The 17,394-nt window shown below is 40.2% G+C and overlaps 1 protein-coding gene across 1 annotated transcript in view; it reads right to left on the bottom strand.

The window, feature by feature from the left end:
• Positions 1 to 17,394, bottom strand: part of Dhc36C (Dynein heavy chain at 36C) — a 542,513-nt gene that overhangs the window by 294,318 nt on the left and 230,801 nt on the right. Inside the window, exons 22-23 of the mRNA XM_072306421.1 lie at positions 9,690 to 9,826; positions 5,061 to 5,291 (exon numbers count right to left, since the gene is read on the bottom strand). Coding sequence (XP_072162522.1) covers positions 5,061 to 5,291; positions 9,690 to 9,826 — 368 coding nt within the window. The remainder of the gene's footprint in view (positions 1 to 5,060; positions 5,292 to 9,689; positions 9,827 to 17,394) is intronic.

The following is a 17,394-nucleotide window of genomic DNA, read 5'->3' as shown; positions in this document are numbered from 1 at the left end:
CCCCAAAATGGGGCCCCCCAAAAATTTTGGGGGGGTCAAAAAGTAGCTCCCTTTGATCTAGGAACACCCTCCAAGTTTCAAATCTCTACCTCAATTAGGTCAAAAGTTAGAGGGGGGGGAGGGGACTTTTCGAACACCCTGTATGGCTACCAAACTTTTCACACATACCTCGATTTTTTTAAAAAATGTGAGTTCGGTACCTTTTGGCTCTGGAGTGCTGATATAAGGAAAACATTAACACACGGTTAATCTTTGAAGCTGTTCTCGGGAATGAAAACCTCCATCACAGCGGCCCATCCTATTTTGAAGAGGAACATTGAGCATTGTCATTATTCAGGTCTTTCATGACTTGTAACACTGGTTGATAGATTTTTTTTGATGAAATAGGAGCAACATTGCTCAGGATACAGACTTAAGATTCTCAGCATGATTATTTTTGAATCGCCCGTCCCGCCGGTCTAACCGTTGTACAAGGTCTGTTCAATAAGAAGCCGGATTTTGGTGATAACTAGCCTACCATGCGCCCGATTTAGGTTTTCTTGAACTAACCTAATAGCTGAAAATATATTTAAGAACGCTAGATTCACATAATTGAAAAATTTCAATTAGACTTGTGGTCACGTGACTTGAAGTCAGGCAACCTCATACACGAGTATGACTTGAAATGCTGGAAAGGGTTATACTGCAAAATGGCCGAAAAGTGACCTAGCGGGGATTGTTCGAAACTTTGTGGGACGATTGTGTTGGTAATTTTGGACCTACATCTACCTGCTTTTAGGCAAAAACCGCGGGGAATTGACGTAGCCATTTGTTCAAAGTCATAACCTTCAAATGTGCATAACTTTCGCAAAAAAGCAATTACAGCGCTCGTATGTATACCAAAAAAAAGCAGAAAATTACGTCGAGTCGCGAAACGTACCAAAATGAGCGTCAAAACCGGGTGTCGGGCATGTTGCCGGATTTTTAAATCGCTGTAACTCGAATTCCCTAAACTTCTCAGAAGATAATTACATATCAATGGATGCGGAATCGAACGCGCAATAATTTCGACAGCTTTTTATTCAATCCCCATCAACTGCAACACACTTTCAGGCGGTAACGTGATTTTTAAAAATCATGAAAATTACAAAAAGGGCCAAAATGTGGCAACAGTGGACTCATATTAAAATTTCTTCTGCATAGGTCGTTAGATCGTAATTTTCTGCGTTTTTTTATATACACACGACCGCTGTATTTGCTTTTTTTTGCGGAAGTTATGCATATTTGAATGTTATGACTTTAAAAAATGGAGACGTCGATTCCCCGCGGTTTTCGCCTAAAAACAGCCAGATGACGTAGGCCTAAAATTAGTGAGAGCCATACAAAGAGTGAGATAATAAAATTTACTATCGAGTTGAAAGATCGTCGGATATGTGGGTGTATTGGCCAAACTTAAAACGCAGGTATCTCACGAAAAGATAATTGTTGCGAGTAGCAAAAGTAGTAAAATGTGCCTATCCTCGAGGGTTTAAATATGGAAACTATGACAAATCAGACTTCCATTTAAAATGCACTTTACGTATTTTCATTTTCCCAGAAGAAAGAGGCTGTCCCATTTTCCATAGGAAATGACCGCAAGAGCTTTTACATCCATACTTTCAGGGATCATAACGGCGAATCGGAGAGGCCTAAATCCGGTGACATCCAGGACTTTTATTTTAATTGGTTTTTGTAATGATTCATGCGTTCCCTTTTATAGAAAAACCCGAAAAACTGAATTTTTTGGGCTTGAAAAATCAAACAATGGTTTTTTTCACAATGAAAAATTACCAAAAACAGACTATACTATACATAAAATGAAAGGTCTCGTCAAGAGCTTTCATTTGAGCCCAAGATCAAGTTGATTTGTTGCTTCGTTCAAAAGTTATGGCGGTCGATGCGTTTGAACTTTGACCCCCCTCCCCCTGGAGGGCTAGACGAGAGATATCAGCGTATTTAGGCCTCTCCGATGATCAGTTATGATTCCTGAAAGTATGGATGTAAAAGCTCTAGCGGCCATTTCCTATGGAAAATGGGACAGCCTCTTTTTATCAGGGTTTAACTTGTAAAGCATCTAAAGTAGATAAAGACGCAGTGTTTTGTCGCACTGTACCCGTTCCTAAGTTCGGTGACGTCTTTGTAGGACGCTGTAGGCTCCTGTTTGCATTTGCCATGAATATAGTTCTGTGATGCTCCACTGTACATGGTGGGCTGCAGTCACATATGGGCCTGTGGCATTTCCCCTGAAGTTCTATGATGATCCATGAGACATCGTGAGAGGTCCCACGAGAGCACATACGGGTCATACATACACTCTCATGGGAGCGCACGGGTCACATGTTAGCTCCCAGGGGACCTCACGGGCTCACCTGTCCATTCCCCAGGGGAGCACATGTGATGTCGTGTCATCTACTGGAAGCACATGTGATCACATGTAATTCCCCTGGGAGCGCATGTGATCCAAAGACATAAAGACGGAGCGCTCGTATCTAAAAGCACGGGGAAAAAGTGAAGCTAGGTTCGGCGCTGCGCGCTTGTGTGAGTGTGTAAATGAGCGCGGGAATCCATGGCGGCAAACGGAAATTTGATTTGAACTTGTCCTCTTGATTTTTGCACATTTCTTCTTTGAAACGTATTTTAAATTCCTAAAACGAATATACTAAGAAAGTTCGGTCTGCGTCCTAATATAATACACCTACTTTTGCTCGGTAACAGGCAGTAATCTCAGATAAAGTTAGTTTTTCTTCTGCTCATGGTGGTTCTGCAGGTTCAAACAGGCCGTTACAGTTCTAGATCAACGTTACTCCCAAATGAAATTAATCGGTCGACGACGGACTGAAACTAACCTAAAGTTAAAAAAATATGAGTGTGTACCTAAATTTGGGCAAAAATCAACCTAAAATACTTTGTTTCCGCAATTTTATTTATTAGTTCCCGCCCTACATTTGAATTCAAACTTGTCCCGATTTCGCCGCCAATCCTCTAGCCAATAGTAGAGGTGATTGAAAAGAAGCTCTAGAAGCTTCATTTTTTGCTTTTAGTGCTCCGTCTTTATGTCTTTGATGTGATCACATGTCATTCCCCTGAGAGCGCATGTGATCACATGTCATTCCTAGGGAAAATTTTTTGCAGGGACGTGTGCTATATTATTTGAATCAATTACATTGTTAAAAACTTTCAGACTGAAGATAGGTAAAAGCACGCTTGATGTGTTTGTTGGGCAAGAGAAAATGACAGGCACGAGTTGACGATCACATAGGGAAGTTTTATTCAGAGAAACACACGTACCAAAAAGGTTGTGCTGTCGAGCATGCGGGATGACAAAAGACAAGATGGACAATTCTTTTCTGAGTCTTTCTTTTATGGGCATTGTCTGACTCTGTAGTTTGTGTATTTATTCAATTGTTTATTTGTTGTTTATCTGAGATATACGGATTTATTCAATATCTTTGTTTATATCAGATATAACCTTAAAGTATTAGTTCAATTGTTTTTCATCAGTCTTCTTATTGAACAGGTTATAGGGTAGGTGGGAGTAAAAGGCCGCACGGGGAAAAAGGCCGCACCCGACTTTTTTCCCGAAAATTTTTTAGGTTGGCACCGGGACCGTGTCAGTTATGTTGGTAGTAGTGGTGCTGTTGTGTTGACGAAGTTTCGGACCGAACGGACGGCTTCCCTCGAAAATATGAGGAAAGTTAATTTTACGTGGAAAAAAAAAATCGATTTTTCCAGTTTTATTTTGGTCAATTTCAAGTTCTATAATTGATAGAAAAATTCGGAAGAGCTGCAGTTCGAACAATGATAAGGATGGTTTGAATATCCCACCGTCACTTTTGGGCTAATGGCCTTGTCTTTGAATCTTGAGGTTTAGCCGGCCAGGTTGGCCTAGTGGTCTGACTCTAGGCCAATAGGTCCCGGGTTCGAATCCCGGTGGTGGCGACAAATTTTCATGGAACTGACGAGTGGATCTGCAGAAACAGATTCCACTCGGCCTTAATCCCTGAAAATTTGGAAGCCTGGAGCACGGATGTGCTTAAATCCCATGATGTCTAAGGACAATAAATACTGTCTATCGATGGCTGTAGGTTCCAACGGAATATAAGCTACTAAACCAGCAAAAAAAAAAAAAAAATTGAGGTTATGGTTACCTACGTCATCAAATGGGGCAATAAGCCGCAGGTCCGATGGGGCAAAAGGCCGCATGTGGCCTTCACTAAAACAGCACTAATACTCAATCTATCAACTAATACTACCAATACTAAATCTTTTACTACATATTTTACTAAATATTATTAATAATTACCAAAAATTCTAAAATGTAGGGTAGGTGGAGGCAAAAGGTCACACTTTTCCGTTGCGGCCGTCTGTCAGCCACCGTATCGCATGGAAATTCTGAAAATGTGGTAAAATATCAACTATAGTCCCTTAGGCATGAGATGGCACACTTTCCAGAATTTTGAATGCATTTCCGAAATTTTTACGAACTTTTCCGGAAGTGCGGCCTCTTTCCCCATTTATGGGGCAAAATGCCGCAGTTACGAAATTTTTGAAAAAATTCATAAAAAATTCGAAAATGCTTTTAAAATTCTGGAAAGTGTGCCATTTTGTGCCTAAGGGTCTTTAGCACATATTTTACCACATTCCAGAAATTTTCACGCGACACGGCGGCCGACAGACGGCCGAAACGGAAAAATGCGGTCTTTTACCCCCACCTACCCTATGAAAAATCAGAAAATGTGTGTTTTGCGAGAACGTCAACATGAGCAGTATGGATAGAAAAACAAGATTACCAATATTTTGGGCATGCAGATATATTTGCAGGCATTTATCCCCCTTTTTTTGATTTATACAATTTCTTCTATGGCTCTGCTAGTAGACACGGCATTATGGGCACGGATTAGGGAGCTTTCCATGGGAGTCACTTCTCAGGGGAATTATTCCCCTACCCAAAACAGCCTGAGGGGAAATTCCCATGAGAAATCTTTAGCAGGGGTGTACTCACAAAAGAGTTAAGTATGGATTGAAACAAAATACTTATGTACCTTCATGTTGTCCGGCAATTCAATTCTCTCTGCATAACCTAATGCCGTAGATATAAATATAGAACTGGTAGGATCAAGCTTCAGAATTGTGCCTTCAAAAAGTAAAGTATCTCTGCCACATGATATACTCCAGTAGACAGTCTGGATTTGTTGAGCAATGACTGATAGCACATTGAGAGAAATACGATCGAAATCAGAAAAACAGACCCAGGCTCCACAGGACGCTAGACCCTGCATAAAATTGGAAGAACGTATATTATAAAATTATGAACAAGTTTATCTTGTACACCTAGATACAGATGTCAAAAGAAGGCTTCGCTATCCACACTCTTTAAATGTTTATATGTATGTATGAGCCGCTTTTACGGCGCGCTAGGGCGCTCTGCGACGCCTACTCTCCACAGAAATCTGTCATGGTAGAAATCCTCCGGAAGCTGGCATCTCTCCATCTCTTCACGGATGCCCTCTACCCACCGTTTGGCTGGACGCCCTCTCCGTCGCCTACCTGGGGGGACCCACTCCAACACCTTCTTCGGCAACCTGGTATCAGCCATTCTCTGCACATGCCCATACCATACCAATTGCTTGGCCATGATATCGTGCACAATCGTCCTCTCAACGCCCATTGTCTCTTGGATACGTTCATTCCTGACACGTTCTCTCCTCGAGATTCCAGCCGATCTTCGCCAGAAATCCATCTCGGTCGCCTTGAGCATTTCTTGGGTCCGCTTCTTCAACTGCCATAGGTGAAATAGGCTTGACAACTGAGTTAAAAATCCTCTTTTTATTGTCCTTGGAAATCCTTTGGTCCCAAAGAATCCCATTAAGCATGGCGATGGCTTTCCTTCCTTGAAGATTACGGTCCCGAATGGCCTGATCCAACTTCCCATCCGAAGTCAACTTCACCCCCAGGTATTTGTATTGTTCGCAACTTTCTATAAGTTGACCATCCTCCTGGACTATGCTTTGCTGAGCACCTCCGACTGACATCTTTTTTGTCTCACGGACACTAACCTCGAGGCCCCACTTGCGGTACTCCTCAACCAACTTCCGGGTCATATACTCCGCGTCATCGTGATCTTGACTTATGACTACCTGGTCGTCAGCAAAGCATAGCGTGAACAGTGTTTCTTGGTCATTCAGAGGGACGCCCATTCCGGCACACTTTCTTTTCCATTCCTTCAGAAGGTGCTCCAGATATATCTTAAATAGAGTCGGTGACAGACAACATCCCTGCTTAAGCCCCTTGGTGACAAAAAAACAGTCTGAAAGCCTTCCTTGGCACTTGATTCTAGCAAAAGCCCCCCGATAAAAAGTCCTTTACTTACCTAAACCAGTTTCTTCTAGGACTTCCCAAAGTTTCACAAGAGGAATACTATCATAAGCCTTTTCAATATCCAAAAACACTAAATGAAGCTCCTGGCCAACAATCCTCTTCTTTTCGGTTAACTGGGTAACACAGAACAGATGATCAGCGATAGACCGACCAGCCCTAAAACCTGCTTGCTCCTCCGCCTCGAACGGGGTCCACTCCTCTTCGATCTTCGCTTTCAACACTTTTCCTTAAATTTTACTTATCGTTCCTGTAACCGCTAACCCTCTGTAGTTCCCACAGTCATCCTTCCTTCCTTTTTTATGCGACGCTGTTATCCAGGCCTCTTTCCATTCTTCCGGGATGTTATCACCGTCAATGCACTTCTGCAGCAAATCCCTGAGATGGTTAACCAACTTGCCTGTTCCACATTTAATTAACTCAGCTGGAATGTTTCCTGGCCCAGGAGCTCTTCCATTCATCAATTCCCTGATTGCTTTGACCACCTCCTCAACTCGAATTTCCATTGAGTGATCCTCAACTATATTTTCAGCATTCCCCGTTTGAAACTCTGGTCGTCCTTCCGTCAATAATTTACTAAAATGTTCGTCAAGCTGCGAGATTGTTATCGGAGATAGAATGTTTTGTCTCTTTAAATGTTTACCTCTATGAAATCAACTCTGCTTTTCATTGGTATGACCTTCAGTTTCAAAAATTAGAGCCATAAGGAGCTATCTATGAATTACGAAACGCTCTGGAGGGCGGGTGGGTACCCATAACTTTGTAATCAAGCGGGACAAGAGGAGTCTGGGGTGTGTGCCCAATTATGAGCATTTCGCGGACACGAAGTTCAAATTAGGTAAAATACTCGGCGACACTTCTAAGTAGTGCGCTAGGAAGATTTGATCGGCTTGTGACCGTGTTGCCGGATCTCTAAGTAAAAAAGATAGAATAGAATTTAAACAGGGTTATTCAAAAGTTAAGCACCACTGGCCGTAACTTTAGTTCTAATTATGATATCGATTTGCGGTTTGTGGCGTCCTTCCTCATATCGAAGGGGAAATTGTTTGAGGTACTTTTCAGTTCTTCACCCCCCCCCCCAGGTGGAGGGGGGGGGGCGGGGGGCAACTCAAAAATTTCAAATGGCAACCCGCATCATGTGATACATCGTTAGAAAGAGCATGAAAAAAGAAAATTTTTGGCGCAAACAGGAAGTTGATCTGACCCCCCTGTCAAAAGTTAGGGGGGTCCAAAGGTTATTTAGGGGGTCCGTACCCTCATTTTTTAGAGTAGCTTCGGCGGCTCTTGGACATACCGTTTCTCTTTTCAAAGAGTCCTCGAATACTCCAAGTCTGATACCGAAGTCTTCATATTGCCCCCGGGCCACCACAGCCCCCCCCCCCGTAGGGGGGGATGGGCCTGTTACAATGAAACATTGCATTAAAATGCGAAAAGTCACAGAAGAGCTTCAAACTTAGCATCAAATCCAAGTGGAACTTCTTGCCAATGTTAACGCAAACGTAGCCAGCGACATTTAAGTGAGTTTTCAAAACTCTTAGCCCCTGCCCCCCCCCCCCTCATTTTTGGTTGCAGAGCGAGTAAAAACCGGGACATTCACTACAAATAATGCCCGAAACCAATGTCCAACTTGAGGAGGACCCTTGAAACGTTGCGATCAGTCGGAGCATTGAAATACAAGGACTGCCACCCCCTTAAAGTACGGAAACATCCAAAACACCCCCGCTGCCCCCCTCATTTTTCGTTGCGGAGCGGGTAAAAACCGGGAAAATCGCCAGAAATGATGCCCGAAACCACTGTAGAACTTGACGAGAACCTTTAAAACGTTGCGCTCAGTCGGAGAACTGCAACACAGGAACTGCCGCCCACTTTAAGGACGGAAACATCCATAAAACCCCCGCTGCCCCCCTCTTTTTTCGTTGCAGAGCTGGTAAGAACCGGGGCATCATTTCTGGCGATTTTCCCGGTTTTACCCGCTCCGCAACGAAAAATGAGGGGGGCAGCGGGGGTGTTTTGGATGTTTCCGTACTTTAAGGGGGTGGCAGTCCTTGTATTTCAATGCTCCGACTGATCGCAACGTTTCAAGGGTCCTCCTCAAGTTGGACATTGGTTTCGGGCATTATTTGTAGTGAATGTCCCGGTTTTTACCCGCTCTGCAACCAAAAATGAGGGGGGGGGGGCAGGGGCTAAGAGTTATGAAAACTCACTTTAAAGTCGCAGGCTGCGTTTGCGTTAACATTGGCAAGAAGTTCCACTCGGATTTGATGCTAAGTTTGAAGCTCTTCTGTGACTTTTCGCATTTTAATGCAATGTTTCATTGTAACAGGCCCATCCACCCCTGCGGGGGGCGGCTGTGATGGCCCGGGGGCAATATGAAGACTTCGGTATCAGACTTGGAGTATTCGAGGACTCTTTGAAAAGAGAAACGGTATGTCCAAGAGCCGCCGAAGCTACTCTAAAAAATGAAGGTACGGACCCCCTAAATAACCTTTGGACCCCCCTAACTTTTGACAGGGGGGTCAGATCGACTTCCGGTTTGCGCCAAAAATTTTCTTTTTTCATGCTCTTTCTAACGATGTATCACATGATGGGGGTTGCCATTTGAAATTTTTGAGTTGCCCCCCACCCCCCTCCACCTGGGGGGGGGGGGGATTGAAGAACTGAAAAGTACCTCAAATAGTTTCCCCCTTGATATGAGGAAGGACGCCACAAACCGCAAATCGATATCATAATTAGAACTAAAGTTATGGCCAGTAGTGGTGCGTAACTTTTGAATAACCCTGTATATACACATGACCTTGAATTGCATATAATTTCGTGATCTACGACCCGCGATTGGTGCTCTTTAGAGGGTCTCTTGTCTGGGCCCGACATTATGGGAGAATGCAACAGTGTATGTGCCTCGGAAAATCCTTCCTTATATACCTATTTTTTTTTCATTTCGTCCGAGCTATCTTGATTCCGAAGGCAATGTAAAAATATTGCAATTAAGGACTTCTCATTCTTCCAAAATGAGACGGGAAAGGGTAGAAGCGTGCGATGTAAAGGAAAGCTGGATGCAGAGAAGCCTCCGATGGAATTTTGGCCTTTATTCTAAATATGCTGGTAGAATTTTTCAAACTGAAGTAAGTATCATTCTTAGGACTCCACGTTTCAGATTTTTCACAAATATTTTTCATTTGTATACTGTGCTCATAAACAACAAAAACTCATTCGAAGACTCTAAAGGAAGTTTCGAATCTGGAAAGTAGGTAGGCGAAAATTTAGGCCATTTTCGGCACAATATGAAGCAAAAGTACCTTAAAAAATTTGCTCAGAGTGTAAAAGCGGAAGCCACTGGAACAGTTAAAAATGATGCATTGTTTTCCAAGAGCTTTAGCTAAATCTCTGACAGTTTCAACTTTTCCTGTTCCTGTTGGACCAGCCAATCCTCCACCTGCAATTGAAGGATCACTTTATAGGAACTTGAAATCAATATGACCGATCCATATACCCAAGTAGCATAGATCGCGATAAATACCGATTTTATTGGTTGGTTATCGCGATTAAATCGGTGGCAATATATCGAGATATTATCGCATTAAAAATTGCGATATATGGCGATTAAATTGCTACGCATCGCAATTTTTGGTTCGATAAAATCGTGATCAATTTTCGTGGATAAAATCGACATTAAATCGCCATTTATCGCAATTTTTACTTCGAAAATATCGCGATAAATTATCGGGCGATAAAAGCGCGATTTTATCGCGATAAGATCGAGGATAATCGTTCAGATGTTGATGATCCTGGCGATTTTATCGTCGATAAAATCGCAAAGTATAATGATTTTTCCGTTGGGATATGATACTTGGATATCGACTCGTCGACCTCGAAAATTGATTTCACTTGAATAATCGCGAGGGCTCGATGTGCTCCAGTCATGTCTGATAGAATTCTCGAATTTCAATCCCGAAAAATCATCGATTTTCCTTAGAAAATCCCTAAAAAGCGATTGAACCAATCGATATATTGTATCGCCAACGTTGAAATCGATTTTACGTGTAAAAATACGTGGGAATCAGTGTGCTCCCATCGTATCGGGGTCATTTTGTTGATCTCGGATGGAGAATAACCAATTTCAAAACGAAAATATCATCGATTTTCCTTCAAAATCGCAAGCATTCTATAAAAGTGATCGATATATTGACTCGTTAACGTTAAAAAGCGATTGTACAAGAAAAAATACGTAGGATTTGGTGTGCTACAGTCATATTAGGTGCATTTAGTAATCCATGAATCAAAAATAAACAATTTCAATCTAAAAAAAAATCATCGATTTTCCGGAACGAATCTCTAAAAATCGATAGAACTGATCGACATATCGACTCGTCAAGTTAAAAATCGATTTTGCGTGTAAAGAAATGGAGGAACAGGTATGTTTATAATGTGTAAACAACGACAACCCCGTAGACACATCAATTCAACGAGAAAACAGCGAAAAATAAGGCTAGATTTTGACCCCTTTGCCCCCCTGTAACTCGAAAACGGTTCCTATACTCATCTTGAAATTGTTTCCTGAGTTTTCTGTTATTATAAGCTTCCATTTTAACCTTGGTTTGATGGTCGAATCGAATACCTAAAAAGGGGCGGAATAAAATATTACAAATAATAAGAAAATAACCATTTATGGAATTTTTGAGAAATCTGCCTTTAGAATTCACTAGCCAAGGGGCTGTGCCTCATGAACCCCGGTCATATGCGAATATTCGGCTTCAAAAATGCAAATAAAATTTATGAAGTGCCGTCATAGAGGCGGAGATTCTCAGACACCGCAAACGAGATATGTGATTGCGGACTTACGCCGCGCCGTCGATATGCGCAAAGCGTGAAGTATTCTTTTGACCTTGTAGGCGCTAATATGCGCCTCTCGCCGACCTCACCGTTTTGCGCAATGCGAGAAGTTTTCCTGCGAGCTTGTAGGCGCTAACGTGCGCCTCTCGCCAACCGCACTGTTTGGCGCAATGCGCGAAGTATTCTTGCGATCTTATAGACGCTAATATGAGTTTCTGACCCCGCTGCGTTTGGCGCAATTATTCAAACTTACTTTAAAATATTTACTTTAAAATATTTACTTTAAAGTTTTCCCAGGAAGGCAGCCTCTCGTCCCTCGCAGACTCTATTGTTGCCAGATAAGTTGCTTTTCCGACACTCTTCCCTAGTAGCACAACCCGTTTCACTAATATTTTAGAAACATCTCATAGGTGTCTAACTTGTGTCATCTCACTGAAACGTTTCAGAAATATTTTTGAAATATATAATTGACACGAAGCTTTGCAGAGGTTTCATTGATACAAATTTGAACCGTTTTAAAAACGTTTTTTTTTAAAATTAAAAAAATTAAAATCAAAATATATTAGAAAGAAAGAAATAAATTGCGGCTGTAAAAAATGAATCAAAACAGAAATGTTTCAGAACTATCTTGGAAACATTATTCCGAAACCTACGTCCAAATTTTGTACCTAAAAAATATATTGGAAATAAATTTGAAATGTTTTACTTTCAGTTTTTTGATGCGTGATTACCAAAATTTTGAATTGTTTTGAAAACAAATTTAAAAAAAATGTACGCGATTTTTCAGAAATATTTCTTAAACATATCAGAAATATTTCGTATGAATTTAGAAAAATACCATTTCATCTGAAACATTTTTGAAACAAATTTAAAACATTTTGACCTAGTTTGATCTTTGTTACGTTGAACTGAGTCAAAATTATTTTCCAAACATTTCTTCTTCATCTCATTAATCTTTGTTAAAACGTTTCCGAAACAAATTATAAATGTCATCTGAAATGGGTGGTTTTAGTTGAAATATTTGGAACACATTTTGAAAATGTTTCAACAAATCCTTATTTTCAAAACATTTTCAAAATGTCTCTAAAACCTTTTTGAATATTTTGTTTGAATTTATACGTCACTTAAAAATGTTTTTGACACGTTTTAGAAATGTTTCATTGATTAACATAGAAACATTTCTAGGACCTTTCTAAAACTTTTCCTGGTTCAAACTGAATCCACCAGAGGGCGTTAACGTTTAGTTTCTCAATTTTACCAAATTTCAGCTTAATTTTTCGTCTCAAGCTATACTTTTTGGACATTTAATTATGTGAAGGTTATAAACACGTTTAATTCCTTGTATGAATCGAGTTCATCTCCATAAAAGCTCATAAGTTATGGATTATCTAGAATATTGAATCCGTACATCGTGCTTTACGTATACTTTTCTAAAGTGAAGGTGTTCTAATCCCTCTGATAGGTTGATAATGATGAAGTGTAACGATTCAGCCTTCAGGCATGGTTGGTATCAAGGGATTCCTGTTGTGATGGTTCTAATTCCACAGCGACATTAGTTATTAAAACAAATGTCTGAAAATTTTTGATACTTAACCTCTAGTTAACCCCCGAAGAAACAAATTTCTGAAAAACATTTCTAAAACATTTCATAGTGAACAGTCAGAACCTAATTTTCTCAAACACATGTTACAGAAATGTTGCTGAAACGATTCAGTGAAACTTTGAAACATCCTCAATAGGTTTCAGAAACATCTTCCCACGGTGTAGGCGACACAAGAATTTGGGGTGACATAGAGAAGTGTCTGAAACGTGTTAAAAACTGAATGAACACATTCTGAACGTGTTTAATATGTTTCGATGAAACGTAAGAAATATTTTGAAAACCATCGAAATGTTTTGGAAACGTTTCTGAAACAATTTTGTGTGTGCATCAATCACCTTTCCTTTCAAAAATATGTTTCAGAAATGTTCCTGAAACGTATCAGTGAAACTTTGCTACATCCTCAATAGGTATCAGAAACATCTGCATAGGGTGTCAGTATGACAAAAATTTGGGGTGACATAGAGAAGTGTCGGAAACGTGTTAAAAACTGAATGAAAACGTTTTGAACGTGTTTAAAATGTTTCGATGAAATGCGTTGTCAATGTTTTTTGATTTCAGTGACACATTTTTGAAACATTTTAAACACTAATTGTGCTACTAGGGTTCCCAGTTCAAACCCATGTAAAATATTCACATGTATCGCACGATCTGGCAACCCCACGAGTGAAATAGAAAAAGGTGGAATCGACTGAAAGTCTGAATCCTTCGAAGTTTATATTAATGATGCATACTTAGTCGCAATGTTTTTATGAATTAATGCAGATGACAGCAGATAATCTGTCCCATGCACAAAATGTCACCGACCTTCCTGCACACTGACACACGCTTAATTAATTGTTTCCACTGCTTATGCGTGGGTTTTAATCGTTCAAACATTTTACGGATATTTTGTATCACATATACATGCAAGTTAAGTAGGCAGATATAGGATTCATCGAAAAACAGTTTGGTTGAATTAATCACTGATAAATTCACAATACTGTACGGTAAAAATTGGCACCGCATAAATATCTTGATAAAATTACTGGACAATGTTTTTGAAAAGCACATAATGGTCGAAATGAAAATTTAGAAATACTTGTGTATTGAAGATTATTCAAGACAAAGTCATCAATATTTATACTTTGTAGATAGTATAATTTACCACACGTTATTAATATACTTTCGCGCTGCATTTTGGTTGTTTTGTTACATTTTCTGGTTATTTGCGCTCTCTAGGAGGATATCGTGTACCTAAGTAAGGAGAGTCCCTATGTCGACCACAGCGCACTCTACTGCCGTCCACTCGATTTGAATCCACACCTCTTAGCCAGCATTGAATTTGAAGCCCGATATTTAGCCATTAGGCCAGAGAGGTCGATACCGATAATGTTCATTGTATTACGAAATTCAATCTCTTAGACCTTGTCTCTGTGATGGATGGAATCGGTGAAATAACGGGTAGGAATGAAGAACTGAAAACGTAGGGTTTAGGTATGAATGAGGACTGTATTAAACACCAAAGATAACTGGACAATACTCAAGAATACACCGAATCATAACTAGATCATAACTCTACGCGTGCCTCCTTGCTCGGAGGCCATGATGGGAACAACTTCCCGACCCGGTGGTCTACGAACACCAACACTCCTCTGGTGAATGCTGGACATGACAGTCTCGACGGTGCAACTGTTGAGGGTATTTCATGCAATTGTTGAAGGAAGAAGGTGTTGCAAAAATGTTTCACCTAAAAGTAAGAATTCCAAGGTCAGAAACCTGGAACCTCGAACAGTTGTTTACCTTCGAGTTCTGAATTGATAGACGCTGGTTACACATGAAGCGGCAGTTTATTCCGGGTGTTTTATTTCCGAGCTGTTATTATTTAGAAACATTTGTCTAAATTTCAGTATCAGTTTTATTATTTTAGTTAGTAGCAAATCACTACAGAAGATAAATAATACAGGGTGAGCGAAAAGTCCCCGACCCCCCTCTAACTTTTAAACGAATTGAGCTAGAGGGATGAAACTTTGGGAAAGTTCCTATCTCAAAGGGGACCATCTTTTGGGGGGGGGGGGTCAAAAATTTGGTCCCCCCCCTCGGGGGGGACGGGGGCCCCCAACTTTTTTTTTTAAATAGCAACCCCTATCTTGTGATACCTCATTCGAAAGACCATAAAAAACTAAGAATTTTGGCGCAAACCGCAGATCAATATCTTAATTTTTGACCGAGTTATGATAGGTCAAAGGTCAAATTTGACCTATTTTCAAAAAATCATAACTCCGGTTCAAATTATCGTAAAGAAAAAAATAAAACGGGAAAATTTACCATATCATGTTCGCTTTTACGTGAAAATTTCAAAAATCACTTCGATTTAATTTTAAGGGGGGGCTCGGACCCCCAAATACGTCAATTCAAAGGTCATTCAATTTTCCCGCGAAATAAGCCAATTTCTCCTGGATTTGCCTCCACATTATCTCAGTAAGGTCAAAATCAGGTAAAAATTACGTTGGCAAGTCCCCAAATTTCGGGAAAAGTTAAAAAAACGAAATTTAAGGTAATTAAATTTGACCGTTTAAATATCATTTTTTTTTAACTTTTCCCGAAATTTGGGGACTTGCACAACGTAATGTTGAACTGATTTTGACCTTACTGAGATAATGTGGAGGCAAATCCAGGGGAAATTGGCTTATTTCGCGGGAAAATTGAATGACCTTTGAATTGACGTATTTGGGGGTCCGAGCCCCCCCTTAAAATTAAATCGAAGTGATTTTTGCAATTTTTACGTAAAAGCGAACACGATTTGGTAAATTTTCCCGTTTTATTTTTTTCTTTACGATAATTTGAACAGGAGTTATGATTTTTTGAAAATAGGTCAAATTTGACCTTTGACTTATCATAACTCGGTCAAAAATTAAGATATTGATCTGCGGTTTGCGCCAGAATTCTTAGTTTTTTATGCTCTTTCGAATGAGGTATCACAAGATAGGGGTTGCCATTTGAAATTAAAAAGTTGGGGGCCCCCGCTCCCCCCTGAGGGGGGACCAAAATTGTGACCCCCCCCCCCCCCAAAGATGGTCCCCTTTGAGATAGGAACATTCCCAAAGTTTCATTTCCCTAGCTCAATTCGTTCAAAAGTTAGAGGGGGGTCGGGGACTTTTCGCTCACCCTGTATTTTATCGAATATATTTTCTTTTCATCCATATCATGTGTTATGTTATTGCTCTTTGTTATACCTGGTCGAAATAACGCAAGATATTCACTTCCCATTGATACGTAAATATCAGTTCAGTTACCTCAGTTGACATCGTTTAACCAAAAACAATTAATGTTGTTCAAAAATTCCCACCTAAAAGTTCCAGGAACACACGCGTGTGCGTCGAGACAGGGAACTTTGGCTGGTGCAACAAACGCGGAACAGTTGCAACAAATTTCCGCAACAGTTTTGCCGTAGACACGCGGCCTTATATCATTGATGCTTCGTCTCGGGAATTTATATTGTGTCCGTTTATTTACGGATTTTCGTAAATTTTGGGACAGAGTGGTACTTTTACCCGAGGAGGCCGATTTTAGTGTTGGTGACTTGATATTGTTAATTCCAAGCCGGTGGAAAAATTACGATGGCTGTCATTAAAGAATTATTATTAACCAACAGTTTTTCATGAAATTTGGTCTTCGCGGACATCTTTACCCGTGCAATTTGAATTTGATGTAATATGTTTTATATTTTTTAAACCAATATAGCGGAACATAAATGGCGTCTATAATTCGTAAAATGACTGTTTACGGACGGCTTTTAATGAAATTGGGTATTTGCGGATATTTTAACTCTAGACATTGAAATTCGATACCAGTATTTTTCTTAATTTAAAAACCAAGATGGGGAAAGCAAGATAGCGAAACAAAGATGGCGGAACAAAGATGGTTGCTGCAATTCGTGATGTGACTATCTAGGGACGGTTTCTCATGACGTTTGGTATTAGGGGATATCCTTACCTTAGTAACCGACATTTATGTCACTTGTCTATTTTAAATACTAAGATGCCGAAAATAGAGTGGCGGCTGTACTTCGTAAAATGACTGTTTGCGGACGGTTTCTCATGAAAGGTCTCGGGGTATTTCGGCATCTTAACCCTAATGATTTAAATTTGATGTTAGTAATGTTTTATATGCTTGACTAAGATGACAGAACCAAAATGACGGATTTATTTGTTCTTTAAATGACGTTTAATCGATGATTTGTGATGAAATTTGGCATCCTCACCCAAAGAAAGTCGTCATGATCCGGAAAAAGTCAAAGTCTTTCCTTAAAATACGCTATTCTCTTTTTCTTTTCCTGAACCCGAAGAGTCGTATAAAAGAAAAAAAAATTGATTGTTTTCAATAACAATACGCACGAGTAGTCTTGCTTTAATCCGACGCGTGCCGCCAAAGCAGTAGATTTTTTTTTCTTTTTTTTGGGAGGGGTGGGGGAAGGGCAAAAAAATCCATTAAAATCCAAGGAAATCTTTCATTCGCCTTATAATACAAAGTAGGTAAAGCTTAACTTGATCCGAAGGTTGCTAAAACTAATCCTATATGGATGGGGCTAC

The sequence above is a fragment of the Bemisia tabaci genome, chromosome 1 (genome assembly GCF_918797505.1).
Source record: "Bemisia tabaci chromosome 1, PGI_BMITA_v3".
Taxonomy (NCBI): domain Eukaryota; kingdom Metazoa; phylum Arthropoda; class Insecta; order Hemiptera; family Aleyrodidae; genus Bemisia; species Bemisia tabaci.
The sequence above is the reverse complement of the archived record's forward strand: the minus strand, read 5'-3'. Positions and strand labels throughout refer to the sequence as shown.